This window comes from Strigops habroptila, chromosome 1 (assembly GCF_004027225.2).
Source record: "Strigops habroptila isolate Jane chromosome 1, bStrHab1.2.pri, whole genome shotgun sequence".
In the NCBI taxonomy this organism is placed as follows: domain Eukaryota; kingdom Metazoa; phylum Chordata; class Aves; order Psittaciformes; family Psittacidae; genus Strigops; species Strigops habroptila.
In genome coordinates this window covers 104,334,245-104,361,646 of record NC_044277.2, presented here as the reverse complement: position 1 = coordinate 104,361,646, position 27,402 = coordinate 104,334,245, and the positions used below count along the sequence as shown (strand labels likewise).

Genomic DNA, 27,402 nt, shown 5'->3' with positions numbered 1-27,402 from the left:
CTTCAGTTCTAGGTATAATTCATATTTTTAGTGACAGACTGTTAAGTCTTTGATGATTTGGAACCCCATTTAAATGTCGTGCGTCCTTCAAATCTGCCTTGTTGCTGTTGGGAGCTTGGTTTTCCAAAACCAACAGCTGAGTATTTTTGGTCTGTACATCAAAACCCACACTTGGTGCGTTTTGGGCTTCTTAAGCCAACCCAAATGTTTCCTATATTACTGTATTTACATTTTTGTATTTGCTTGGTTGGTTTTTCCCTTTGTTGCTGGATTGGCAGGGGTGGGGCATTCCTATTTTCTTGCTGGACCTTCACAAAAGGCAGATCACCTTCTGAGACTGGAGGTCAGAAAATTCCTGGGTTTACAAATGTTAAACACAGTTGTGTCAGTGGACTACGGAGTGCTGCAAGACTTTTCCTCTATGTTAGCACAAGTGAGCAGTATGAGCCCTTCAACATCAAGGAGTATGGTTACACATCAGTAACCGTACCATGAGTATGATCCCCTCCAGCCCAGTCAGGCTGGAGCTGCACCCTGAGATGCTGCATTACAAGTTGAATAGGAAAATGTGCATGTCTGAAAAGAGAATTATCCCTGTTGATATAATGACTATGATGCTTCCATGGAAAATGCAACATAGTGTGGTACTTTGTTCAGGCACTTTTTTTTTCAAGCCACTATTGCCGGCTCTAAAGGGTCAAGAATTACCATTTGACCCTCAAAATCATAAGCCTGTCTGTAAAATGATAAATGTGGAGCTCTTTTACTTTGCCTTCTGTTTTTTGAGCCGTCAGGGTGCACCTGGGTCACACTTGCAAGCTTTTTACTCTAACCATTAGGACTAGAAACTTACTTTAAATTAAAGAAAGAGGAAAGCTGAGTTTCTAACCTCATTACACAACTCTAGTAGCTGGAGTGTAAGTGAAACATCAAACATCACAAGACTTGTGATAAAATCATGAGTGCTGACAACATCAATTTAGAGTAGGAGGTGGGATAGCAGGGGAAACTCAGAGCAAATGGATTTACTTTTTATCTTAATGTTTTTACAGGTTGACTACTTTTATCTTTAATCAGAAGTTTTCAGTGGCAGTTCTTTCTTCATGTAGCTGTGCATGACATTAAAAGGTCACTTCTGCATTAATACCTGATGCCATTTGCTAAGTGCATCTTTCTATGAAAGATAACATGAAAAGGCAGGTGTACCGATGGTATACCTGGTGCTATTACCACAGCAAAGAGGTATTATGGAAGTACAGGTCATAAGTGCATAACTGAAATGGTGTTGAGAGGGATTCCAGTTCCCTGTTGTGTGTGTGTGTAGAGGATGTTTCTCACAGCTATGATATTTACTGCCTAAGTAAATTGAGTATTGAGAATTTACCAGTAAAGATCCACATTCTTTGCTACAAAGCACTGCTTGCTATATCTTCTATGCTTCAAAATTATCACAGTGAAGAGTAACATGGAAACTTACACATCTACATACAGGTAAACCTTTCACTAGAATAAATTAGCTGTAATTAAGCCAAGTAATTAATAGATCACTATGACTATAGATCAACAGACTGGCCAGATCAAGAATTCAGGTCAGTCTTAAGTAATGCTAAAGTGGCAGAGGTGACAAAATGGCCAGCTGTCCCTCCACTATTAGTTTCCAAACCATGCTTCTACTGTTTGACATCCTCCAGTTAGAGGGAACCATGTACTCACTGGTTCAACCACACGCAAAGGGTTGTCTTGGCCACCCACTGGCTGTCATTGGGCTGATCTGTCACTAATCTGAAAAATGCTGGGGCTGCACAGTGGCCAGTTAAGATGCAGTTCCAGCACAATTAATACTCCTGCTCTATCATGATAATCCTGTGATTTAACATAGGAGTTAAGCCTGGTCAAAATGGCCAGTTCACTTCAGCTGCTTTGCACATCTCCAGTGGTACAAGCAGAGCATGCAAGTGAATTTCATGGTGACAAGCCAAAGTTTTTCTGTGACGTAACGCTGATCTTATATATCTGCCACTCACTAAACCACCTCCCAGTCCCATGTGGGTGGGACTGAGTTCTTTAGTTCACACTCAGGGATGATTATGTTGCTAATTGCAGGGAGAGATACAACCCCTGTGTAAACCGAGAGGAGGTGCTGAGGGTCTGCAATGCGGCCCTCGCCACAGCAGAAGCGATTCAGCCCAGGGCTGTCGCAGCAGGAGCAGATCTGTTTCTCACACTGCACCACACTCAGCGTGAGGGCAGCAGGGCTGTCCAGGCCCTGTACAAGGTGCACTTTTGCCCACCCCTTCAGCTACAATGTTGGCATTGCGCACACGAAGCTGTAACTCTGAATTACGATCGGTGCCAGGAAAGCAGATGAAGGCAGAAATTGATGCAGGGGAGGATCTCCCTTAAACCTTCCTCCTCCCCTCCTGGTATCAGAAGTGTATACTGAGCAAGGAATTTTCCCTGAAGAAAGGATGTTAAGCCAGAATTATGTAAAAAAATCAGAATATTATAATTATTCCCCCCCAAGCATTAAACTCAGGAAATTCGAGACAAGTATATACACACAATCTTGCAGTACTGGACAACCCAAAAATCCAAATAACTGCAGATTTGCTCTGATGTGATACATAACCATATGTAACTCACAAGCATGACAGAATTTTACAGTTCATAGTTGGAATTTAGTAGAAAAACAATTTAATAGAGAAATTCGTTTTAGAAATACATTTCCGTACACTTTTGTTCCACATATTGCTACAGGAACAAGGTTTGACCCTTTCATTCTCATGCAGGTGATCTGGTGTTCAGTCTAAGTTGATAGATTGCATCTTTCTATAAAGCTTGACTACAGAGGTCAAAGAAGGAAATGCACTGCCATCTCTGCCTGCTTTCTTGGGGGAGCATTGAGGTTAGCCTTCTGGATTGAAAATCTTACCACAGAGACACAAAACAAGATTGGGTAACCACAATGACTTGACTCAAAGAATTAGCAACACTGACATAATGTAGGCATTCCTGAAAATCTAAAGTCAGAGTTCTGCCTACTTTTTAAAATAAACAGCAATCTAAAAATCTAGGGCAATAAAACTTCATAGGCATCTCAGAATTTTATTGCGGCCAACATCAACCTTCCTTCTTTTCAGACAAGCTGAATTATACTAGAAAATCAGCAATGTTAGATCAGTCAAACCAGATGAATGAATAAATTGCGGGAACAGACCAAATTCCTACTGGGTATACTGAGATAAAGGAAAACTGCTCATAAAGCTAAATCTTAAATAAACATGAACCCTTAGTAAGAGTATACAAGGAAAAGGAAAGACTACAGACTAAAACTTCTGAGAGGCCTCTGATTAAATGTACAGTGAAGTGGGAAATGGACTGGGGTTTCTCTAGACTTCAGAGACTGCAGCTTATGTAGCCAGAGCTTTAAAGGAGCTAAGTCAGACTTACTACAAGGAGAGCAATAGAGCCACAGAGTGCTAGGACTAAACACCCAGGAGCATACCCAGTTTGATGGATTCTGTAGCCGACACTGCTGGAACGACACCGTTAAAAGGCACATGAGCTAGCTTGTTCAAAGGATCTGCATAAACTAGGGCACTGCAGCATGGGCACTCCTGGGACTCCCATAAGGGACATACCCTTATGGATTTCATTGCAGTGGCAAGATGTGACATCCCTGCCTCTCTAGTGGACGACCCCTTCCTGCAGAGATGGCAGATGCAAACATGTGCTAGTTGCTGAGTCACAGATGTGGCTATTAAACTTCCCTGTTAGTTTGAACTGATTTATGTCGAAGATACCAGACTGGGAACTGCTGGGCTTCAGGAACAGCATGTGTTTGTTTCTGTTGATCATACTATAGTTTCAGTGAAAACTGGGTAATAGAAGCTCCAGCAGCTGAGCTGGAGCCGGTACCCATGGAAATGCTAACCACACTGAAGGGTCCTCTATCAAATCCCATGAGACTCTAAGAGGTTTACGCACTCTTTTCATCAAGGCCAAGGACCTTTTGTCTTACATCAGCCACATCTCTTCCAAACAGACCCCTACATTTGCAGCTCCTAAACCATATGGGACACGGGTTTTGAATGCTCCAATACGACCTTCCTCAAGCCTGTCACATCTGCACGAACAAAATATCTCACTGCTTTGTAGGTGCCCTGGAATAACCTTTAACCAAAAGAAATAGTACAGAAACTATAACAGAAGAATACAAATGCATATACAGAACCAGTAAGAAAATAATGATTTTCGCCTCATAGAATCATATCATAATATCACAGAATTCATGGTTTAGGTTGGAAGAGACCTTAAAAATTACCTAGTTCCACCCCTACTGCCATGAGCAGCGACACCTTCCACTACACCAGGTTGCTCCAAGCCCCGTCCAACCTGGCCTTGAACACTGCCAGGGATGGGGCAGCCACAGCTTCTCTGGGCAACCTGAGCCAGCGCCTCATCACCCTCACAGGGAAGAACTTCTTCCTTATAGCTAATCCAAATCTACTTTCTTGCAGTTTAGAGCCATTACCTATTGTCCTATCACTACATGCCCTTACAAAAAGTCCCTCACCAGATTTCTTGTAGGCCCCTTTAGGCACTGGAAGCTGCTTAAGGCCTCCCTGGAGCCTTCTTTTCTCCAGGCTGAACAACCCCAGATGCTGATCAGCTGTAGGAGGCCTGTCACTGTTTCATCCAGTGAGCAAGCTCTGAACTGTTCATGGCTAAAATCCACCAGCCCCATACAATGATTTTGACTGAGGTTTTCTCAAGGAGTGCCCAGAGATGAAAAACTGAACTTCCCTTAATACGGAGCTCACAAGATCTCCCTCTGCTCTATTCCTATTGAGCAAGGCATCTTAACTTGTCTATAGAAAGCAGCTGAAAAAGAAGGTAGGAAGGAAATAAGAAGGACTCAAAGTTACACATCCGTTCACTTGGGATTTGTTTGATTTCCTTGCACAATACGATATAGTAAAGGTAGAACAGGTCTACTAGATCGCTGAGTAGATCTTACTTAAAGAGCAGGCCTAATATCTTCCCACAGCCATCTGCAATGAAGAATGTTCCAGCTGCCAAAATAATTCTGTGCTGAGTAGCAAAATCCACAGGTTGGAAGCAACTCTCTGGGGTGCTTAAAAACTGCACATATTTAACATCAGCACCATTTTTTCAAACTAGAGCATTTTTCTGTGGTGCCCTCCTGCCTGTTGGCTGAAGGGATCAGAATCCTGAGTTCTGTCCCTAAAGGCTGGATCCACACTACCAACTGGTGGGTTGGTCCTTGCCAAGACATTTCTGGAGGAATTATAAAAATCCCTCTTAGAGAAGGGAATTATATGTGGTATTTAGGCAAAACAGGCATTCCATTTATAAATATAATTACTTTTGCTATTCCATCAAGAAAAAGAATTTAGTAGTGAGGGATACAACAGAGAAAATTATTTATGTGTTGACACAATATAAATAGAAAACAGATCTGGGTGCAACTAAGTGGGAAATGAAAAACATAAGAAAATATGTAACCGAGATTACCGATTGGGGGGATAACTTATGACCACTCTAGTGCATTCTTTCCATGGAAGTACAGTCCCTCATTTTGCTTTATGTTTGGATTGAAATTATGTGTGCGTATTTAACAATAAATGCACAAGCTTACTTTACATTTACTGGCAAGTTACTTTCTTTTCACTGATGACCTTGAATGCTGCAAGGCGGGCAGGCACTCTTCTTCAGTGCAAGGTAGAGAACAGGATATGGCTGCACGCAGTCCTTCTGCTTTAGTGTTCTGTAGCACACGTTAGGGAAGACAGGAGTGAGTACGCCATTCACACTCATATACAGTGACTGGATGCAGTATTATCACGTAAGCAATGATTTTGACCCCATCTCTTGTACTCATAAACATGCTCCTTTTACTGGGGTTGCTTGTCTGGGTATGTCCATTGCTGCACGTCTTCTGCTTTATATTTGTGAAGAATATTTTTACCCAGCATCTTCATTCTTAATATTAATGATTTATCACATATGGTGCACTGTATTTTTATAAAGCTGTAAGATACCATGGTGATTAACACCATATGAGAACCTAAATAGAAGGGAACAGGATAACAGAAATGTCCTCCCAGCAGATACAGGGCTTTTATTTGGCTTTAGGGGAAGTATCTCAGCTGCATGATTTTACTCTGTACATAAGAATTGTAGGAGTTCCATACTAGAATACTGTACTGTACTTGACAATATTGTAGAGAGAACAAGAAACCTTATGTTTAATTTCTCTCCAGCCTTAATTAGGATTTTCACATCAATTATGTAAGGAGAGATTGATTATTCTAGCTCTTTTGATCATAGAGATTTATTACTTTGATTTAAGAAGGCAGAAGAAAAAATGTTAAGAACCACAAGTATACCCTTGTGTTTATATATGCACATATATATCTCCCAATATTTCTGCTATGAAAACATCCCAGCTTCGAATAGCCTTGCAAATTTGTCCTGTGAATATTGCAGTCTTCACACAAAATATACTCACTGAATCAATATGGTAGTGAGAAACTAATCACGTTTTACTTACCCATCCCAACATTGGGAAAGCCTGGAGACACTGCAATGCTGCTTCAAATGAACACGTTACTCCTGGGTGGCACAGCAGGCTGCTTACGCGTGCCCACAGCTCTTCTCACCCACCTGGATTAGGACTGCTACAGGGAGAGCCATTCCCCCTGCATTACTGGATCAAAAGCAGGGATTTTTCTGGTGTGGCAGGCCAGCAAAAAATGGGATTGTCTCTGGGCATTGGCATATACAAGGCAGCCAGCTTGAAAGCTGCTGGAAGAAGTCGGAGTGAAACTCGTGGTACAAAAGGGGCTGAACCTGAATTTTGGCTCCTGCTGGGCTCCCATGGGAGACGAGCAGAGGGGCTGTGGGTGCCAAACTGCCAGCTGCAGGCTGGGCATCCCTGGGTGCCGTTCGCTCCTCTGGGCACAGCGCTGCAGGGAGTGCCGGGGGGGTGCAAGGAGCGTGGGGAGATGAGCACTAGCAGCTCCCATGCACCTTCCCCTGGGCAGCGCCGTAGAGGTTAAATAAAAACATGCACTGAGGAAAAGGCCGTTTCTGCAAAACTGGTCACTAGCAAAGAAAGGCAGCCAGGCCCCCAGGGATGCTCTCCTTGCCTAGGGATGAAATGGGATTACGATGGTAATGTTTGCTGCACTGTAATTAAGGTGGTGTCAGGACTTTCATTAAAAAGTGTGTTTTGTTGAGGGTCTATGGCTTGGAGAAAATTCTTGCTTGAGGCTGAAATATAACCTTGTTCTCAGCCAGAAAACACATGCACAGCCTTTATTATGTATGTAATTTAGAATCTCAGTGTAGTCTTGACTGTGGAGGCTCTACTATTGTTTCCATATGGGTATGTACCTAATTGGTTTAAAACATTAGTTAGTACGTAAGTAAAGGACTGAATTCTGGCTGGACCTCATGTAGGTGACACATCCTCATTAATTGTCTGCAATTAGCTTCAAAAACCAAAGGCCCAATTCTGCCCTTCTTACTCAGACCCATAGTTTTATCGAAGTAAACAGCTCCACACAGGATTGGGCTCCTAGTGTTTACCTGACTACAACCGAAGGGTCCTGCCTCTCCCATAGCGTAACAACTCCATTCGAAGTGAGGCCATCCTGTCTGAGACAGAGATTATTTCCTCACAAAACTGGCAATATATGACAATGTTATTTCTACTAATAGCAGATAAATTCTTATTTTCATAGCATCCAAGATTTCATACAAGGAACCAGGACCCCTGTGCAGTGGGTGCCGTACAAAACACAGAATAAAAACATAGTACTACTCAAAAAATGTATGATTGGATGCACACAAGTAAATCTTCCCCCCTGTTTCATAGCCGGGTTTGTATTATTTCTGTTGAGTAATCTGAGTGTAATGCACCACTCCTGCAAACAGCAAACACTGCTCAGACATTTATCTAACTTTCTGCATGATAAAGTCCTAACTCCACACCAGTCTATTGTCCTTCCCCAGAGGTGCACACAAAGGGACCAGCTACTGCCCTGTGTGCTTGCTACTGGCTGTGGGTTTTTTCCTGGCTTGCATGTATGTGCAGTGCAGCCAGTGTTTAGTGTGTACTGGTTTCAAAAACTGATTTGATTTTACTCAAACGATTAGCATTACACCTTTTCAAATAAAAAAATCATGCAACCAATAACATGTCATAAAAGATTATTTTCTGCTGCCCACCAGCAGAAAACTAACTCAGCAGTCAAAAACTAAAAACTCAAGAGTATTAAAGTTATTATAAAAATTACAGTTTCATAAGGTTGTAAACAAGACAGGAATCCCAACGAATTAGGCAAGTCACAGAGAATGGAACCGAAGTTCATCAAGTTAACTTGTGGATGTTTTAAGTGACTTCACATGAATGCTAACAAAAAATACAACATAACAGCACAGTCCATTGTTTCTTATAAGAACAAATTATATAAATTGCTAGTTTAGAAGAATGTAAGCATTTCTGCAAATGCTTAAACACAGAAAGAACAAACTTTATTCAGGAGGGTAGCTGGTCTTCAGCAAAACTATTCACGCATTTACTTACTTATGTGCCTTAATTTAGCATCCCCAGAATCACGGCCTTGGTATGGAATAACTAAATGAATTTCCAGTATAATGTATCGGCTACCACTTGTCAAAATAGGAAGATTCAATGTAAACAAGTGATGCTTTATTAAGTGCAAACATGTGCAAAATAACATTCCTGATAGACAAAGCTTTTCCACATAGGAAGGTATTACTAATAAGAGTCAGGCAAGCATAATTCTCATTGTGGACAAACTCCACTCCAGCAATAGCAGTACCTTTTAAAATTCATTTAAATGAATTAAAGAATTTAATCTCGGGAAAAAAAAAAAAAGAAAAAAAAGCCATAAGAATGAATGAGGCTGCATGAGGGTTATACTATAACCACTAGTTTAAATTCACACTTTGGCAATGCCACAAAAAAGAACATTTTCTTATGAAGATAAAAGCCTCCACGTGTAATAACTCGATATATAGACAAGCCCTAGGGGCTTGCATCTTGAGCACTTAACATTTTTGGCCTCGTCTTAATGGATAAAAAAGGTGTGTTTCTCAGCCACATTAGCCCAGTCTAAATAGCTTAATACGATGAAAAGACCTCAGGCTTTAGTGAGACTAAGGTGTAAAGGTGTGAGGTTAGGCACATAGAATCACAGCGTGGGCAACACTGCCTTTAACACATACTTAACTAATCAAGTTAAAGCTAGGCAGGGGATGGGGAGCCTGGACTGTATTAGCCCTTGTTCATGCAAATGCTAGATTAGTTTTGTGTGGGGAGTAGCTGTGGTAAAATCTAAGTTCAGGATCATTTCACCCGTGGGGAGCAGGTGAGAAAAAACAAGAACTAGAATGAAATGGGATTTCCTCATTGACTGTGAACTATGCTGCCTCCAAAGAAAGCAGTTAGATGGATTTGAGCTGGCTGGACCTCCTCACTATCTGTCCATTGCTCTGGAGCACCCGATAACTGCATTTCTCCACCTGTCTGGGAATGCTGCTTAGGTCTAGAAGTGAGGCTTATTCCCCACCATCCGCAGTGACAAGCATCTCACCAAACTGCTGGGAAAGTCACCAGTGCTCAAGGATATGTCGTACCCACTATCCAGGCTGTGCTGTTGCCTAAAGACAGATCTACAAGATGACAAGTAAGCAAAACTGATGAAAAGAAGAAACAAACATTTCAAGTTTAAAATTAGACTTCTACAATGCATTCGTTAGCATATGACAATTAAACATATGCTAACTTTTTTTTAGTCCAGCCAAGTTTAGCCACAAATAAACGGAAATCATGTATTTGTATGACGTAATCCTGATTTTGCCACTTGATTTAGGCTTTGTCTAGAAATCTTTTAAATTATCGTGGGGTAGTTTTTTACAATACTGGGAAAAAAAGGCCCCAAACCCCAAACCCAGTAACTCAGCTACTTCTGAACTACTTGGGCGAGTATGAGTGGCAGATATAAAAAACTACCATGGGCAGTTGATGTGGTTACTACCCTCAGCTATCCACAAGCACATTTTCCCTGTTTGCTACTTTTCAGCAAGGATAGCGCAATGGGGATATGTACCGGCACCAAAATCTCCCCAGTTTTCAGAAGACATTCGCTACAGTTAATCATCAATTTAGCATAGGTTAAGACAAAGTGGTTCAATATACTGAACATTTAAAACGTTAGCATGATGCTGACGTGTCTTAAATGAAGCCTTTGTGATAACTTGGTGTATTTTTCTGCAAGGGAAACACATGCGCAAAGAGAACAAAAAATAAACTTCAGTTTTATGTAGAGGAGTGAACAATCTGGCAGAGTTCTGACCTAATGTCATAAAACCTCCTGAAGTTCAACAAGGACAAGTGCAAGATCCTGCACGTGGGTCAGGGCAATCCCAAGCACAAATACAGGCTGGGAGAGACTGGACTGAGAACAGCTCTGGGGAGAAGGACTTGGAGGTGCTGGTTAACGAGAAGCTCAACATGACCTAGCAATGCACACTAGCAGCCCAGAAAGCCAACCGAATCCTGGCTGTATCAAAAGGAGCATGACCGGCAGGTCAGTGGAGGGGATTCTCCCCCTCTACTCTGTTCTCACGAGACCCCCTCTGCAGTACTGCATCCAGCTCTGGGGCCCCCAATATCAGAAGGACATGGACCTGTTGGAGTGAGTCCAGAGGAGGCCACGAAGATGCTCTGAGGGATGGAGCACCTCTCCTATGGAGACAGGCTGAGAGAGCTGGGCTTGTTCAGTCTGGAGAAGAGAAGGCTCTGGGGAGGCCTTAAGCAGCTTCCAGCGCCTAAAGGGGCTGACAAGCAAGCTGGAGAGGGACTTTTTACATGGCCATGTAGTGACTCGATAAGGGGGATGGTTTTAAGATGAAAGAAAGTACATTTAGATTAGCTATTAGGAAGAAGTTGGTTACCGTGAGGGTGGTGAGGTACAGAAACAGGTTACCCAGAGAAGCTGTGGCTGCCCCATCCCTGGCAGTGTCCAAGGCCAGGTTGGACGGGGCTTGGAGCAACCTGGTGTAGTGGAAGGTATCTCAGCCCGTGGCAGGGGGTTTGGAACTAGATGAGCTGTAAGGTCCATTCCAAACCAAACCATTCTGCCATTCTATGAAAAGAGAAAGTATCTGGATCCCATTTCTGTTAGAATCTGAAATACTTTTCTCATTATTTCTGTTACATACACCACTTTAGTTGTATAATGCTATAATGGTATTTACACGTCAGTTGTCATTTTCCTTAACTAGCTGATTTAAAACAACATCCTATCTTCAATTTGTTCTACTATGAAGGTATCACTTTTTGTCTTAAGCACATTGGGACAACTTGTGATGTTCTGAAGTTAAAACTGATAGCACGCATTGTTTAATCAGTACTGCAAAGGTCTCACTTATATTTCAGAAACAATTCCAAAACCACAGAAATGTTTATTTTAAGGAAGTTTAGAACATAAAATTCTTGTTGAAAGTTTCACAGCTGCTTGTCCTTGAAAGTTAAAAGAAATTATGTGAGTCAGTTGACCTGAGTTATTTTATAATGAACTGGAAGATCTCTTAAGATTCAGTAAAAGCAGAGGACCTGTTCATTTGATATTGCATCTTTGCTGTATTTTCCAGATAGATAGAGATATTTATAAGAAGTGGCTGGTGTAGGCCAGGTATAAATAAATGTAAAATTTTTCCTGACAGAGCTGTTCAACTGTCCTGAACCAACAAAGCACTCCTACAGTGGATTTATGTTTGGTGACACAATTTCTCCCAGCTTGTTCCCCTGCCTTCACTGAGTGATAAATAATGCTAGCAAATACAGTTTCCTACAATTCCACCTCCACTTTAGGTTCCTGCTCACAAATCTCTCAGTCCTACATAGTTCTTCGCACCTTTGATTGCCATGGCAGTGACCGCAGCAGTTCACAGAACAGACCTGCCTAGCTTTGTTTGGACATGTACAGAGATGAGGCACAGCAGCATGAGGAATAGGCCTAAGTCCCTTAACACGGTCTTGTCCTAGACCACGCTACATCAGAACTAACTTCATCCTGCCTCCACTCAGATTTTATACTGTTAACCACATACAAATAGTTAATGTAAAAAACAATGGAGAAGAAAAAAATAGAAATCCACATCTGCTTTTGCATAAGAGACAAAGCCTAAAGCTCAACCACTTATAGGTCGTCTATTGGACAATGTCTGCATGGGAGGACTGGATGAACCATGCATGGAAGAGTGGATATGGTGATTTCACCGTGTTTCTGCTGTGGGATGTGACAGTTATTCCCCATACACCTACAGCAGTTGATCTGAGCCCACAGCGTGCTCACATCTCAGGTCCCATCAATCTGCCCATGCATAGTAGCTCTGACACATCCCATACTCACGCAGGCCATTGCGCATGTGCTGCAGAGCCGCACATGCACAGCCAGTGTTTCAGGGGATGGCCATTTTTTTTAGCAGACCAGATGGCAACCTGGCAACTCGAGCAAATGCCACACCGCGATCTCACTGTGCAGAGGCTGTGGCCTTTTACTTCCCTCTCCCTCCCCTTCCCTGCTTTTTTCCTCTCTGCTCCACCCAAGTCTGGGCCTGTATGGCATTAAACGTTTTCAGTTAAATTATGCTAACTTGCCCGAGTTAACAAAATTCAAAGGCACTTTCTTCTGTGTCAGACAATATGTAAACAGATTAAGTTCCCATACCTGAAGTCATCTGAGCAGTATACCTACATTGTCATTTGCAGACTTCGTAATACAAACACTTAGCTCAGGATATGTACTTTAATTTGGCAGAAGTAAGTACATTTTCAGTAATAAGGCCAAGAAATGGCGCCAACAATCCAGCTGTTGTCCTTGCATGGCTAACCAAAAGGGAAAGCTTTATAGAATTTTAAATACATGTATGTATGAGAGTACAATTATAGAGATTAATATATTACCTTTATTTCCATGTATAGATATGAAAATGTCACAAAGGTCTAATTTAATTACTCACAAACCTAGGAAATAATGAACCAACAAAGGCTTTTTGTTATGAAATGGTTCCCAGGAAAACAGACCAGCAGAAGTCCTGTTTGCCACAGCATGCCATTTTAATATAGTATTTCTGGAGCTGACACATGAAAAATTTGGGAAGAACAGTGTAAAGGTCCAGACTGCTCTGTGTTTATTTTTATGTCATAAAAATACTAACATTAGCTCCTCCTACTCTCCCTTCCTTGTCGTACCTGTGTGCTACCCTAGGCCATTTTACCAACCGGGATTCAAACACTGAACGGAAACCTAAACGACAAGGGAGAAACAGTGCAGGGCTCTCAAGATGAATGTGTATGTACTTGGAGTCTTGGAGGTATTGCTCCCCACGATTTCTCCAAGTCCGGCCAAGTTCTCAAACACGCTCTCCCCACACGAGTCATCCTTGCACGCTGCAGGGCAGCACGGTTCATTTCTTTTCCGTCCATACAACTCATGTCATGATTCAGCATCTGTGCACCGAGCTACTGACTCCTTTCACACCCGCAGCTTCAGCTCTGGGCAGAGGGAGGGAGGAAGGGAGGCCCGGGCCTGGGGAGAGGGGCCCCGCGGCGCTACCCGCCGCGACAGGCAATGAGGGAGGCACGGAGGGAAGGAGGCAGGAGGCCGCCTCAGGGGCTGCCCTCAGGGCGGCGCCCGGTGCGGAGGCGGGCGGCGGAGGCCCTCGGCCGGGCAGCGGCACGGCCTACTCCACACCGGCGGCCCCGCTCCACTCCGCGGCCGCTCCCACCCGGGGAAGGGCCCGGGAGGAAAGTCCGGGGGTGCGGCCCGCTTCCTCGCCCCGTGGCCGGACTTTTCTCCGGCTGCGAGGCCACAGCGCTCCCCCTCCCCTCGGAGCCGGAGTCCCTCCCGGCCTCCGGGACACGTTAAATCCCGTGTAATGAGGCTTAACCCCGCCCCGAGCCGCGGCGCAGCCGGGCGGGCAGGCAGCCAGCTAGGCCCCTGCCCGGGGGAGCCCCCCCGCCGCCCCGAGCGGCCGCAGCTGTTCCAGCCGGAGCTGCTGGAAAGCGGCCACGCTCCCCAGACTTTGTCTCCCTCGCACACAGCGCTGAACTCTGCTCCCTCCCTTCCCTCCCCTCCTCCGGGGCGGCCGCGGCTCCTCGCTGCCTTCTTCCCTCGCCCGCCCCGAGCCGCAGACGCACGGCGGGGGGATGGGGGAGAGCTCCCCGCCTTCAGGCAGCAGCCAGCCGTGCCCCGGCTCCCCGGGGCTCGGGAGGAGCGAGCGCCGCCGGGGCGGGCACCTTGCGCTGCCCCGGGAGCCGTCGTCCCCGGGAGCTCAGCCCCGGTGCGGGAGCACCCCGGTGTGAAGCGGCCACTTTCATCCCACATAGAGACGGGGCTTTTATTTCTCTTTTCCACGGGGCCGTGGGGGAAATAAATAAAAAATAAGGGCGGGGAGAGGGTGGTGGAGCAAGCGGGCTGCCGGCCCCGGCGGGGCGGTGTGGGTGCGTGGGGTTCCCCGGGGCGCCGCGTCCCGTCTCATCTCATCTCATCTCATCTCATCTCATCTCATCCTATCCCATCCCGTCCCGTCCCCGCTCCGCGCTTTCCCCACAGCCCGCCGCGGCAGCCAGCCCGTGAGGTCAGTGTCGGCGGCGGATGGGTGTCTGCGCCGTGGGACGGACGGCGGGCGGGCCGGGCAGGCGCAGTGTGGGGCCGCGGCGGGGGGAGGAGGGCGGCGGGCGGGCGGGTCCTGTGTCTATGTGTCGCACTGGCGGCGGGGGAGGGAAGGGAAAGGAGGGGGGTTACACACCAGGGCAGCGGCGGCAGCGCCGGGATCCCTTCTCCACCCCGCGGGGAGGGGGGAGGGAGCCGCCACCTCCTCCTCCTCCTCCCCCTTCCTCCTCCCCCTTTTTCACCCTTCCTCCTCCTTCTTTCCCCAAAGTTAAACTTCCTGCTCCCGGCCCGGCTGGGAAGGGGACGCGGAGCCCGGCCGGACTCAGCCCTCGACACACACAACAGCTGGAGCTGTCAAAACTTCCTCCGTTCGGCCTCGGCCCCTGCCGCCTCCGCCGCCTGCTCCTCCTCCGCCCCCGGGGGCTCTGCGCGGGGGGAGGGCGCAGGGCCAGTGTACAATGAAGCGGCGGCCGCCGCAGCCGGGCAGCGCAGGAGCCGGAGCCGCCGCCAGCTCCCGGGGCCTCTGAGGGGGGGGGGCGCCCCGCGGCGGGATCCGCCGCCTCTCGCTCGCTCTCTTCACCTCGCCCGCCACCTCCCCCAGCCCCGACAGACCCCGCCGAGCCGGGGAGGGGGTGTTATTGTGTGTGAGACCCTTCCTGCCTCTGCGCTCTTTCTCTTCGCCCCCCCCCTTCCCTCCCCCTCCTGCTCTCCCCATGCTGCTCCCCCTGCTACCTGTGCTGGTCGGCGGCGGCTGAGGCCAGCAATGCGAGGCGGAGGTGGAGGAGGCGGAGGTGAGGAGGAGAGGAGCCGCGGGAGCAGGAGGAGCATCGGGATCCCCATCACCATCCTCATCTTCATCCTCATCATCATCATCCATGTGTCTCTCTCGTCCTGCTGACTAGGATGTCAACGGAGGACAAGAGTCTGGTGGTGGCGGTGGTGGAGCCGCCTCAGCAGCAGCAGCAGCCCCCCGAGCCTGGAGCTCCCCCCTCAGCAGCAGCAGCCACAGACAAAAGACCTAGGGGCCGGCCTCGCAAAGATGGCGCTTCCCCTTTCCAGAGAGCCAGAAAGAAGTAAGTTCAGCGTTTGTGTGTGCGAGGCACAGAGGGGCAGGGGCCGGCGGCCAGGCGCAGGCAGAGCTGTCAGCGGAGACCCGCCGCCCGTCGCCCCCTCCCTCCTGCCTAATGCCATTTTGAGAAGGGCACGTCTTTCTTCTCCTCCTTTCCCCTTTGCACTTTCCCCTCCTCCTCCTCCTTCTTCACCTTTGTCTTCCTCCGCCTGTTCTCCCTTTTCCACTTTTCTTTCACCGTCCCTATTCCTTTCTTCTCCTCCTTCGGAGTTTCTCTTTAGCTCTTCCCCCTCTTCCTTATTTTCCCTTGCCTTTGCACCTTCCCCCTTCTCCTTTTTGGGTCTCTTCTCCAGGACGCTCGGCTGCCTTCAGCGTCGCCTGGCTATTCCCTGTGCTTGACGGTAGTTTCTCGTCGCTTTCCCTTTTGATCCCCCCCTCCTCTTTTTGGGAAAGAAAAGACGCTTCTCGGCGGGTGGCGAGGAGAGAAGAGAATCCCCTCTTCCCCCCTCACACACACCCAGGCGGGTGCGGACGCGCACACGCAAAGTTGAGGCAGGAGTTTGTCCGCCGCCAGCCCCGCCGTGTGCTCGGAGGTGGGGAGCTGTCAGGCGGCCGCCTCGCACGGAGGGACGCGCCGGCGGGACGGTGCCGAAGCACAACAAACACACGGGGGGGCGGCGGGGGTGCCGCTTCCCCGGCCCTGGCAGCTTTCCCTTCACCGCGGCCTCTCCCCGCCGGGGGCGCGGGCGTTCGTCAGCCCCGACGGCCGCGGCATGCCGCCCCCCCGCCCCGAGGGAGCCCCTCCTGAGGGGCCGCTCCTCTCCCCGCAGCCCCGGGCGGGCGCGCACGAGTTCCCGCGGCGCGGGTACGGGGAGCCCGCCGTGCCAACGGCTGCTCCCCCGCTGAGAGACCCGGGCAGACCGGCGGGTATGGCCGCCCCGCCGCTGATAGGCGTGAGGTGCCGGGCTGGGCTCCGAGAGGCCTGTGGCCGCCTCCGTGGAGGTGCTGCTGCCGCGCTGGCTGCGCTCCCCGCGGGTTATTTCTGAGTGGGATGGGTCTTGCCGTGACATACCTGATGGCAGCAGTAATAGGGCAAAGCTGGGCCAGCACATTTTAAGGAGAAACGTGATGATCGTTAGTAAAATAGCCTCTGCGCGGTCGGGTCTGCTGGAGCCTCGGGCTTCCAGAGTTTGTTTCCCTTTGTTTTGAAGGGACGCTTTCAGTTTGACACCCCTCGAGTCCATTTAACCAGGTGAGTTCCTGGCGCTTTGCTAACTGCCCACTCCAGACCTCACCGCAGGTTTCAGAAGCGGAATCCTTTAGGTTGGAAAAGACCTTTAAGATCGAGTCCGACCATAATGTCATGGTGGAAGTCCAGAACACCAGCGAGGGATTCTGCTGGGCTGGACCTAAACGCATGCAAAGACTATGCTTTCCTCTATACAAATTCGTCTTCACAAATATGTGTTACATAAATATCCCATGACAGAACTACCATTAGTTTGGGATATGTGGATTTTTTGTTACTGTTGTTGATGAAAGCTTCCCTTCAAAGATTTTAATGCTCACCCCTTGGTTTTGATGGTGATGTATTGTTTGCAGCTCCCTCTTTTAATTATCTTACATATTCGTGATACAAATTTTCATACAGTGGTAGCTGAAAGTAGTTGGCAAACATACACGTGTGGTCAATTTCTTGGGTTTGTCTCCTTTATAGTTAGTTTTACATACTTTGGTTTTAGTTATACATACAGGATCCATATACCTTACATAGGAAACCTTTGAATGTTTTCTTTTCAAAGAAGTTTTAGGAAGAAAAATGCAAATGCAGCTGAAATATACCAGTTTGCACAAAAAGCAAAGTGGTCTCATTTGTGAAAATTGATGTATCTCGTAGGCCAGTTTGAGGTTGTGTACATGCTTTTGATGAAAAGTGGGTGCTAAAGAGGTAATTCCTTCCCCCCCCCCCCGGTTAGGTTTTTGGTGTCATGGGAATACTATCGACTAGTTTTAGGAGGAAATTAAATTTTCCTGTAAAACTACATACTTATGCTGTCATGACTATAAGTGTTCGTGTAAGAGCTGGAAATGAAATTAGCAGAGACAAAAATTAAAATGAACCACTACTCCTTTTCTTCACACTATGATTGTTACTGCCTGGTGCGGTGCTGAGTGTGCTTCTGCATTTTTGTGGAAAAGCTGTAATGTTGGTAAAGGTGTTACAAGTCATAAATTCTTTAAAACTATGTTTTTATCAAAAATGGTTATTTTCTCTCTTTCATGAAGTAGGTATAGACTGGTATTTTTTAGTTGCACCCATTTGGGGGAGAAAATGGTTTTATTTTGTAAGTTTTTCTATTTACAAAATACTGATTACAATCAGCTAAACAAATGCAGAAATAAAAGAAGTAAAAATATTTTCTATTTTTTCTTAGGACTGCTTGGTCCTATCTTCCTTTTCACTTCTGTGCTTTCCAGTTGGATTAATGTGCCTCATGTAAAACAGATAAAAGAGCATATGTCAGACCATTTTCTGTACTGTAATCACATGTTTAAATCACTATTAGCCAGTCAAATTGTTCAACTGCTTTATCCCATTATAGGAAATGTTCCACTGAATATTCAGTCTAAGTAATGATAAAACAAAGAGCCCTACATTAGAGTGGCAAAGCCAAAGTAGAATAATTCCTCAGCTATGGATGCTTCCATTAAAGAACAATACCGTATTGGAAAGTGCTGTAGGTTGCTGTTTTGCCTTCTCGAAGGCCATGTTTTTAAGCAAATTCAATGAGTTTTAAGCAGACAGATGGAAAACTGCCTTGATTCTGCTTCTGTGAGATGCCAGGGATTCTCAACTCTTCTTAGAAGTAGGCTTACTTTAAGGGAGCACAGGGTTCTTCAGTAGGACAGCTCTGCAGAAGTCCCTGTCATCCTGCGTTTTACCTGCTTGTCAGTAAAAATCCCAGTGGTACTGTGTTCGTGGGTACATACAGGGAACAGTTCAGGTTTCCTACAGGTGATGAACTGGGAATCAGTGGTGTCAGTACCTGAAGAGTTACTGAGTTTTAGCTTGATGCCGGAACAGCCTTTTATCATTGTTTGAAGGATACAGCTTCCTGAATAGCCTTGTCAGGGGACTTAATCTTGGGTGAACAGTTCATTTTTATGATTTATATTGTAATAGTGCCTAAAGGCCAGGGCACCATTTGCTACCTACAGGACAAATGAATAAGCAAGGATTGCTGCTGCACAATTTCTTAATTTAAATGTAAAGATAAGACAGCATGTAAATGAAAGAAATGTATTGGGAAAGCATAAGGGATCTGCGAGAATACTATGAGCAGAAGAAGATGCAGTACTGTGGCTATCTTCGCATCAGTGAATGATTCATGGGCATCAGACTTGGAGGGTATATTTAAAGGATAAAGCATTGTCACCCTGAGGATTTTTACAGATAGCTTGTTTCCTGCCTGAAGTGCTAGTCAAACACTCGTATTTTCTTTCTTACGTGTTGACGACTGGGTATCTGTGTAGAGCAGCAGTTCAGATTTAAGAGATAGAACTAGAATAGGCCGTGCAGAGCCTCAAAATTGAGAGCATGTAGGTTGTTCATGGTATGCTTCACCAGGAAGGAGGAAGAACACACAGAACTATAACCAAAGGCGGTCTCATCGTATGGCCTGAAATCTGGGAAACTTAACTCGTGTACTTGGATTATACCTCAACTCCCAGGCTATGCTCCTGAATGTAATCAAAAAGAAGTTGCAGGGGAAGAGTACTGGTTCTGTTTTAGCTATATTGTCATTGTATGAACGGCTGGTTATTCATGAAAATGTATCAGAATAGCATTGTACAGGTGCAGTAAACAATTTTGTAATCTATTTTAAGTATTAGAGCTTTCTTAGTCTATACAGGTTATAAGCAGCACAGACATAGCAAAAATTTAGTCTCAGTTGTGATCATGATAGCAGTTACTTTGTAAGTCAGTATCTAAGCTCATTCTAAATTTTATATTCAGCATCCATCAGATGTTGATGTATGTTTCAAATTATTTTTGCAAATGTGTGTAGTTGAAAACAGCATAGGATAATGATTTCAAAAAGCATGAAATTTATGGAAAACTTCATGTGTGTTTATTTTTTAATTACCTATGTTCTAATTTTTGTCCTAGTTCTTCATTACTTTGGTGTAAGCTGCAGTAGGTTTTCAAAGGCCATAGATTTCATACATGTGGATAGTTTTGAGGACACTTAAGCATAGCATTTTTTGCCAGGAAATGATTGATTAACAGTTTTTAACATTACTTTTGCTGCATTTGCATTAGGGTGGACCAATATTTAAAGATATCTACACTCATTTCAAAAGAACCTTAACATATTGGATGGATTCTCTTTATAGCTCAGCTGTGTTTCTTTAGTTCATCACACAAGTATGTGATGTGATACTTGCTATGTGATACTTATTTGTATATTTATTTGCCTGCCCTTTTCTCACTTCAAAATTTAACATCTGCAAATGGAAAATTTCTGTTGGGTTATACAATAAAAATGTTCCTAAATACATGTTCACGGTTAGGGAAAGTCATTACTACCCGATACTATGAGACTGAAGTCTTTCGATGGATGGGCTTTGTACAGCTATTGTACAGATAAGGGTTAAGGTAGTAAAGCAAATAGTGGCCTATAGTTCTGCCTGTACAAGCCACGTATCAAAATGTTTGGCCAAAAGCCAGAAGGTACATATTAGACTGCAGTGTGAAGAGGTGAGGCAAGGGAGTAGGCTTCATAATCAGGATTTGACACCAGCTCGTTGAAGGCCTTTCTAATCCGCTGTAGAACAGGACAGAGCAATGTGGAGCCAGGGTCCCTTGGGAACTTTGTGCCATTTTCTTCGGCAGCCCATGTTGCATGACTTCATCATAGTCGTATTACCAAGCAATTACCCATCTGTCTTATGTAGTTCTTGCATAGGAGCCTGGCTTAAATTCCTCACAGTACTATTTTGTTCAGGTAAATGAGCTCTGGTAAATGAACTTTGTATGAATCTTTTGATTTTCAGTTCTTGACGGTACTTGTATGCTGAATTGGATGACTGGAAGTTGTTACACATAGTGGGTTTTATAGAATTGTTTTGCCACCTTATCAAAGTTGTTCAAATGTTGATTAATGTGAAGTGGTGTCTTCGTTTGTGTCTTAAGGGTGAGTGAGATTAGGCTTAATGTTGGAAAGAGATATTTTCCTATAACCTTAGCCTACAGTTTTCACAATTTGAAACAGACTGCACTTGCAAATGAAGAATTCTTTGAGGTTTTTTCTTTTTTGACATTGCAGTTGTTAGATTGTTAATGTTTGTATTTGATGATCCACTGAACTTCTGTAGCTGTTGTCGTGAGAGGACCTCCAAGTGCTTTCAGACAGTGTCATGGCAGATCAAGTATGTTGACAGTCCGTAAAATCTTAACCTATTCGGTATATTGGTCATAAGGCTCATTTTTGCAGAAGTAGGAAGAAGAACCCAGTCTCTTAGTTGCTATTCTTTGAGCCATCCACACACCAGACATCTTTTGACGCAGGAGACTTTAAACAATAAACCACTTCAGTTTTCTTGGCTTTGCTTGTGGATATTATTATTTTTTTTTAATTATTATTTCTTGTTAGCATGTTCAACCCCTACTGACTTCTTGTCATTGTTCTTTTATAAGATAAGTAATTGCAAATGGACATTTCTATTCTTTGTCGTCATCTGAGTTGAGAGATGGTTTTCCAAGGCAGTTGGCTTGCTGAGAACAGGTAAGCTCTGCCTTTCTCAGGCCGAAGTTGTTTTTTAGCCCCCGTGGCCCAGCTGTTCCACAACAATGTTGGAAGAGCAGCGGGGTCGTATGTAACTGGGGAAAATAGAATCTCCTTATCCACTACTGATGATCTCTCCCTTATGTTATTACACATGGAGGCTGTGGATTTAACTTCTTAAGAAATGCTGCCATAGGGACACTAAAATGTTATAAAACATTGACTAACAATTTTTTAAAAATGTTGAAAGCTTTTCTCCTTTCTGTGTTTAATATATTTGATTACCAGTTCATGGAATCTGCATGATTCATGTAGTTTGGATAAATACAGATAAGCAAGATTTTACTGTAGCAAGTACTGTTTGCTAGTAACTTTCATTGAATCGTGCATTTTTGCTTTCCTTTTTTCTGTTTTCTAGTAGAAGGATGGCACTGGACATTCCCATTCATGCCATTCCTGGGTTAGTCAAAATAAGTTTGGGCACTTGCTTCAAGAACTGCATTGAGTAAGGTCTTCTAGCCCTGGTGCTTTTAAAAGGAAATAACATGAAGTAGGAAAAAGCCTTTAAAATCTACAGTTGTTATTACTTAGAGAAACACAGGCAGTGAGTCTATGGAGTGCATCAGGTGGTTATTTTCCCCAAACACCATAAATCTTAAGCTGGTTCTGGCAGGGAAAAGCAGCAGCAGAGCTGCCCTCCCTCCACTGCCAGCTGCTTGTTCTCTCCCTTGTGCTGACCCAGGCATTTGTAGCCGTGTGGTGAGCTGTGTTGGGAAATTGATCCGCGTTAAAACTAACCTGGCAAAGAAACGTGTTTGTGATAGCATGAGGGAGGAGGCCAGAGCGAGCGGCCAGGCTGCGGAGAGGCAGAGCTACAGCTTTCGGTAGCATTGCCAGATTAAAGTAGTGTCTGAGAAGCGATAGCTGTGGTTGTCTGAAATTTTGAGGGTGTTTGGTTTTGAGGCTGACTTCTTTGAGTTCTTCAATACATGAGTTCTTACAGGACATTGTGGCAGATTTTTACAGCCTACGGTCATGTTGTGTATGCTGGTTGGTCAGTGGTTTTAAAAAAAAGTGCTATTGAGAGGGTTCTTCACAACCTGTAGGCAGACAAGTTGTTCTCATCTAACTGATTCTTGTCCCAAACATTGATTAAATAAGGAACTTGGGTTCTCACTTTAATGCTTCAAATCATTCTTATATTGAATATTCAAAGTACCCTAAAATAATAGGATAAGTAAAATATTTTCTGTTAGCAGTAGTTTCTGGTATTCTGAAAGCTCCTTCCTGCCATTATATCAATGTATAGGCATTATGATAAAAACACATGAGATCTTGCTTCTTTCAGAATATTCTTCCCTTTTGCATTTTTGCAAGTATTTTTATTAGCTCACACACGTACCAAATCCTGTTGCCAGCCATTCCAATATAAATATATGACTAATATTCAGTGCTGTAGTAATCAATGTTCTAATTGCTTTTCTTGAAGAAACTGCTGGAAACCCAGTTAAAGTTGGATGCTCCCCTCCCTCTGACTTTTGGCAGGGGGAAGAAAAAAAGAGGCCCTTTTACTCTGCTGCTACATCATTACTGACAATAAATTCTTGCCAAAAATAGTTTTAATTAGGCTATCAGAAAAAAAAATCAGCCTTAGGAAAGTTTAGTAATTTTTTATTTTACCTATTATAATTTTTTTTTTTCCCTTGGAACATGTGCAGTTGAATCACTTGTATGACACAGTAAGATAAGAGGAATTTTTGATAGTGAAGATGTGGTCCAACTGTGTAGTCTCTGCTGCTAAACATTTGTCAGCATCTTACGTGACTGAGAGTACCTTGCTCCCTGGAAGCCTTAGCTGATCCAGAATGACTTCTGGAACATCCCAGGGTTCATGGAGCCCGGGTATTCTGATCATAGTATCTATGCTCCTGTCTTTGGCAGTGAAGACTGTCTGCAGTGTTCTTACTGAAGGTTTTTTCAACAAACCTAATAGGGTGGCTCCATACTGTTATGAATAAATTGGGAGCTATTCTGTAGCAAAATTTGGGAGATTTATTAACCATTTCATAAATATAGAATGTGAATTATTTAGGTTTGTTCCTGAAGTGTGGAGTTCAGAAGCACAGTGAATAAAATGAATATTTAGTTTTGCTATATCACAACAGGTGAATGGAACTGCATGGCCAAAAAAGACTCCAGGGTGATCTTGCTCATCCTTCTGTGTAGTGTATCTGTACCATTTCTTACAAATGTTTCTCCAACTTCTTTTCATGTATCTGGTGAATGCAATTCACTGCATCTCTAAGCAATTGGTTTCAGTAATTAATTTCTTAAAGTATAAAATAAATATTCCTTACTGCTGATTAAGCCAGTTTTGTCTTGTATTACTTGCAGTTAAGACTCCAAAGCTGAAACAGAGATCATTTTTTATAAATAGCTTTTATTTATTAGGAGATTGTCTCCTTTGTCCTGCACTGAGCAAGTTTAATGTTGACTTACCTTCAAAAGTTTGCTAGTCTTTATGAAGCAACTTGGTTGATGTGAACCACTTTTCAATTTCTCAGAATGATTTTTATTAAGATCTTGTCCTCTGTTCATAGCCTCTGCCGTATGCAGGTCCCGGGGGAAGGCACCTCCCTTCAATGTTCTCCCACATTGACTGAATGAAATTGAAAAATTGAGTGAAAATAATTTGCAGATAAATACCCTTTGAGTGCTCTAGTTCATTGTTGCTGACCTCTCTTAGGGCAGTTTCACCAGGACTGTATTATGGAAGATCATCACTCATAGTTTAGAGACTTCTTCTGTTTGTTTCTGAAATACAGTGTGAGTTTCTTCCAGTCCTGCTGACTTGAATTGCCCAGACTATTTAGCATAATAAAATAAGTTTTCAGTATTAGCTACAATAGATCTGTTTTATGAAGGCTGGAATAATACAGAGAACGGCATTTGATTCTGTTTTGTTACCCATTTGTTCTCCTTTAACATTGCTATGTACTGATTTTTGTGTTTTTATTCTTACTTCTAAAATATTTCTGAAACTTTGTTTGCCTTTTATATTGCACAGTGGTAATAACGCATGCTGTGCTTTTATCTCTTCTGATTTTTATCCCTGACAGTTTATGCTGTTTCTTTATATTCATTAAAAAGCCCTTGTTTCCATTCCTAATATGATTCTTTCTAGTTTCAGACCCTTATTACTGGCTGCTTTTGATGCAGTTGGTGTTGTTCATACTACATTGCCTATCTCTCCCCTGTGCTGGAATACTTTGCCATTGTGTGTATTCCAGTACAATAGCTGTATTCCAGCCCTCCTTTAAATCGTGTTCTCAAGAGATTCTACCAACAAGTTCAAAGAGTTTGTTGAAATTTGCTTTTCTTATTTCAGCTAATTGAAGATAAAAAATTGTTCTCCTTTTTCTACTGCTCTCAGTTTTTCCCCTTCCTTGGCACAGTGAATGCTTCTCGTTACCACTTCCAGCCAAATCACTGTACACATTGAGATGTTTAAAATGGAGCCTGCCCTAATAGAGTGAAGTGTGAAGTAACTGCTCTTCTGGCATCCTCAACTTCGTGAAACAGTTGTCCTCAACATTTTCACGAACATGTTGAGCTGTTTGTTTTGTTATTTTGGTTTTCTATTAGTTGTCTGGATGATGAAGGCCGCCTCTTACCCTCGAGATATGTGCTCTGAAAGATTCTGTTTGTTGCTTCAAGAGGCTTACCATCTTCCCCTCATTGGGTCAGTGGAAGTTTTTCTCTCTCAGCCTTTCCAGTTTCTTATTCCCTAGTTCCCGTTCTCTGTGGCTTATGTGTTTGTTTCTACTCAAACTTTCTGCCTTTTCCTCTGTCATTCCCTGCCCCCCCCCCCCCCCCCTTGTAATAAAAGCAAGTGAGTATGTTATTTCTTTTCTTTCCATGGCCCACTGAACTGCATGACACTAGAACTTCACTTAGAAATGGGCCAGATGCTTTTCATTGTGAAGAAAGAAGGTTTGGAGTCACTGGGCACTATCATCCTGTTGTCAGATTATTGCAGCAGTTGCTTGTACAGTTTGCACCTGGGCCTGCCAGCACTCTTCCAAACAGTTCTCAAGGCTGGCCTGGTGGTTTGTTTGGGCCACATACCGTTCCCAGCATAGTTTCCATGTGGCTGCTTCGTTTGGGAGTTTGAGACTTAGATAGCATAGATGTAGGCTGTTGTGTGCTAGTCGGCCTCAAGGCCAACATCACCAGCTATGTTTAATTTAGTAGTAACCGGTGGTTTGCCTTTTTTTTTTTCTTTAAGGAGGAATTCAATGAAACTGACAGAATTCTCATCGGTTTTACTTTCAGCCTCCTGGGCAAACACTGTGCCACAGTTAATGTTCTCTAACCCATAGGGATGTAAGTTCAGGAAGAAGAGCTCACAGCAGAATTGCTCTAGAGGGAGCAGAGGAGATGGGATGAACAAGCCATAAGGCTCTGGGAAACGCTGGCTTTCAGTGCTACTTCAGTCTCTGACACACAATTTTTCCTGGTTCGTGTTTTGCATAATCAACCTTGCATCCAGCATCCTGGTAGAGATTTACACAAAGGAAAGTGCGAAATAGATACAGCGGGAATTCCAATTTATTTTTCTGCCTGTGTCTTCCAGAAACCCTTTAGGAGAGAATTGGGCATAGAAATGGGAGGGGGTAACTCAGGAAATAAATGATCTGTAGGCACGATTATTTAAAGAAATTATTTCCCTAAGGTCTTCCATGTAGCGGTGAGGGGTTGGCTCATGGCTGGCTATTCTGTCACCTCTTTTTGTAATGGAATAAGAGAGTATTCTTTGTGCTGTCATGTGCTGTGTACAGCTTGGAGATACGATCATTTCTGTTTCAAATGTATTTGTTGGTAAAGAAGAAATACAAAAACTTGGTAAACTGGCTCATATTTTGTGTGCTGTCCGTGTGGTTTTCTCAGATAAGGACATACCAGTAGAACAGAACAGAGAAAGTACTGTTGGTTTTGTACCTACTTCATGGACAAGCAGAAAATCTCGATCTCAAGGCTCGTTAACCGGACACTGCCAGTGGGGGGGTTAAATTACTGTTAACTTAATGTAAAGAAATACTGGTTTTAAAATATTTTCAGTTTACTTTTTTCAATTAATGTGTTGGGTTTTGTTTGTGTGTTTGTTTTTTTGGTTTTGTTTTTTTAAGTTTTACCTGCTTTTGACTGTCTTGGCACAAAGAACCTGCTTTCAAATTGTTAGCTTGACCATGTTATTTTAAAGGCTTTTTTAGACCAATGAGAGTTTCTTGTCTACACTTAGTTAATATGCTCACACTTCAAAAAAGTGAAGTTGTAACCATCTTGGACATGTACAGACTTGTTGAGTTGAAGCTTAGGCTCTCGGCTATCCTGTATCTTCTAAGGTGCACTATTTTCCTTGCTTGGCTAGAATGTGGGAAGGTATTGTGATTGACATTTGTTAGCTGACTTTTAGCTGAAAACTATAAACGTTAGATTGTTGAGGTTTTCTGTTTTGGTTTTGGTTGGGGATTTTTTTGGTCCCCCAACATGTAGCCCAGACTGAACCTAGGAAATATACAGCTGCATGGATGTGACTACGTCATATGGTGTGGGAGCATATTCCATAACAGCTATTAGTAATGGGCCTTGGGGACAGGGCAGAGACTGAGTTCTTGCTCCTGTAGTCATGCCACCTCGGTTTCTTTTTCGGCAGTATTGTGATGGTCTAGTTTCTATCTCAATTGTTTTCTTTCAAAGCTTTAAAAGAATAATGATATTTGTTTTACTACTCTCAAGGAGCTTA

General features: G+C 44.1%; 2 protein-coding genes across 2 annotated transcripts in view; one reads left to right on the top strand and one right to left on the bottom strand.

Annotated features, from left to right (window-relative positions):
• Positions 1-15,543, bottom strand: part of ACTR3B (actin related protein 3B) — a 105,166-nt gene extending 89,623 nt beyond the window's left edge. The window contains exon 1 of the mRNA XM_030478592.1: positions 15,471-15,543. The gene's annotated coding sequence lies outside the window, so the exon portion shown is untranslated. The remainder of the gene's footprint in view (positions 1-15,470) is intronic.
• Positions 15,544-15,573: 30 nt separating this feature from the next.
• The window catches only part of KMT2C (lysine methyltransferase 2C), a 197,057-nt gene continuing 185,228 nt past the window's right edge, over positions 15,574-27,402 (top strand). Inside the window, 1 exon segment of the mRNA XM_030478642.1 lies at positions 15,574-15,811. Within this exon segment, the coding sequence (XP_030334502.1) occupies positions 15,642-15,811 (170 nt within the window). The 5' untranslated portion in view covers positions 15,574-15,641.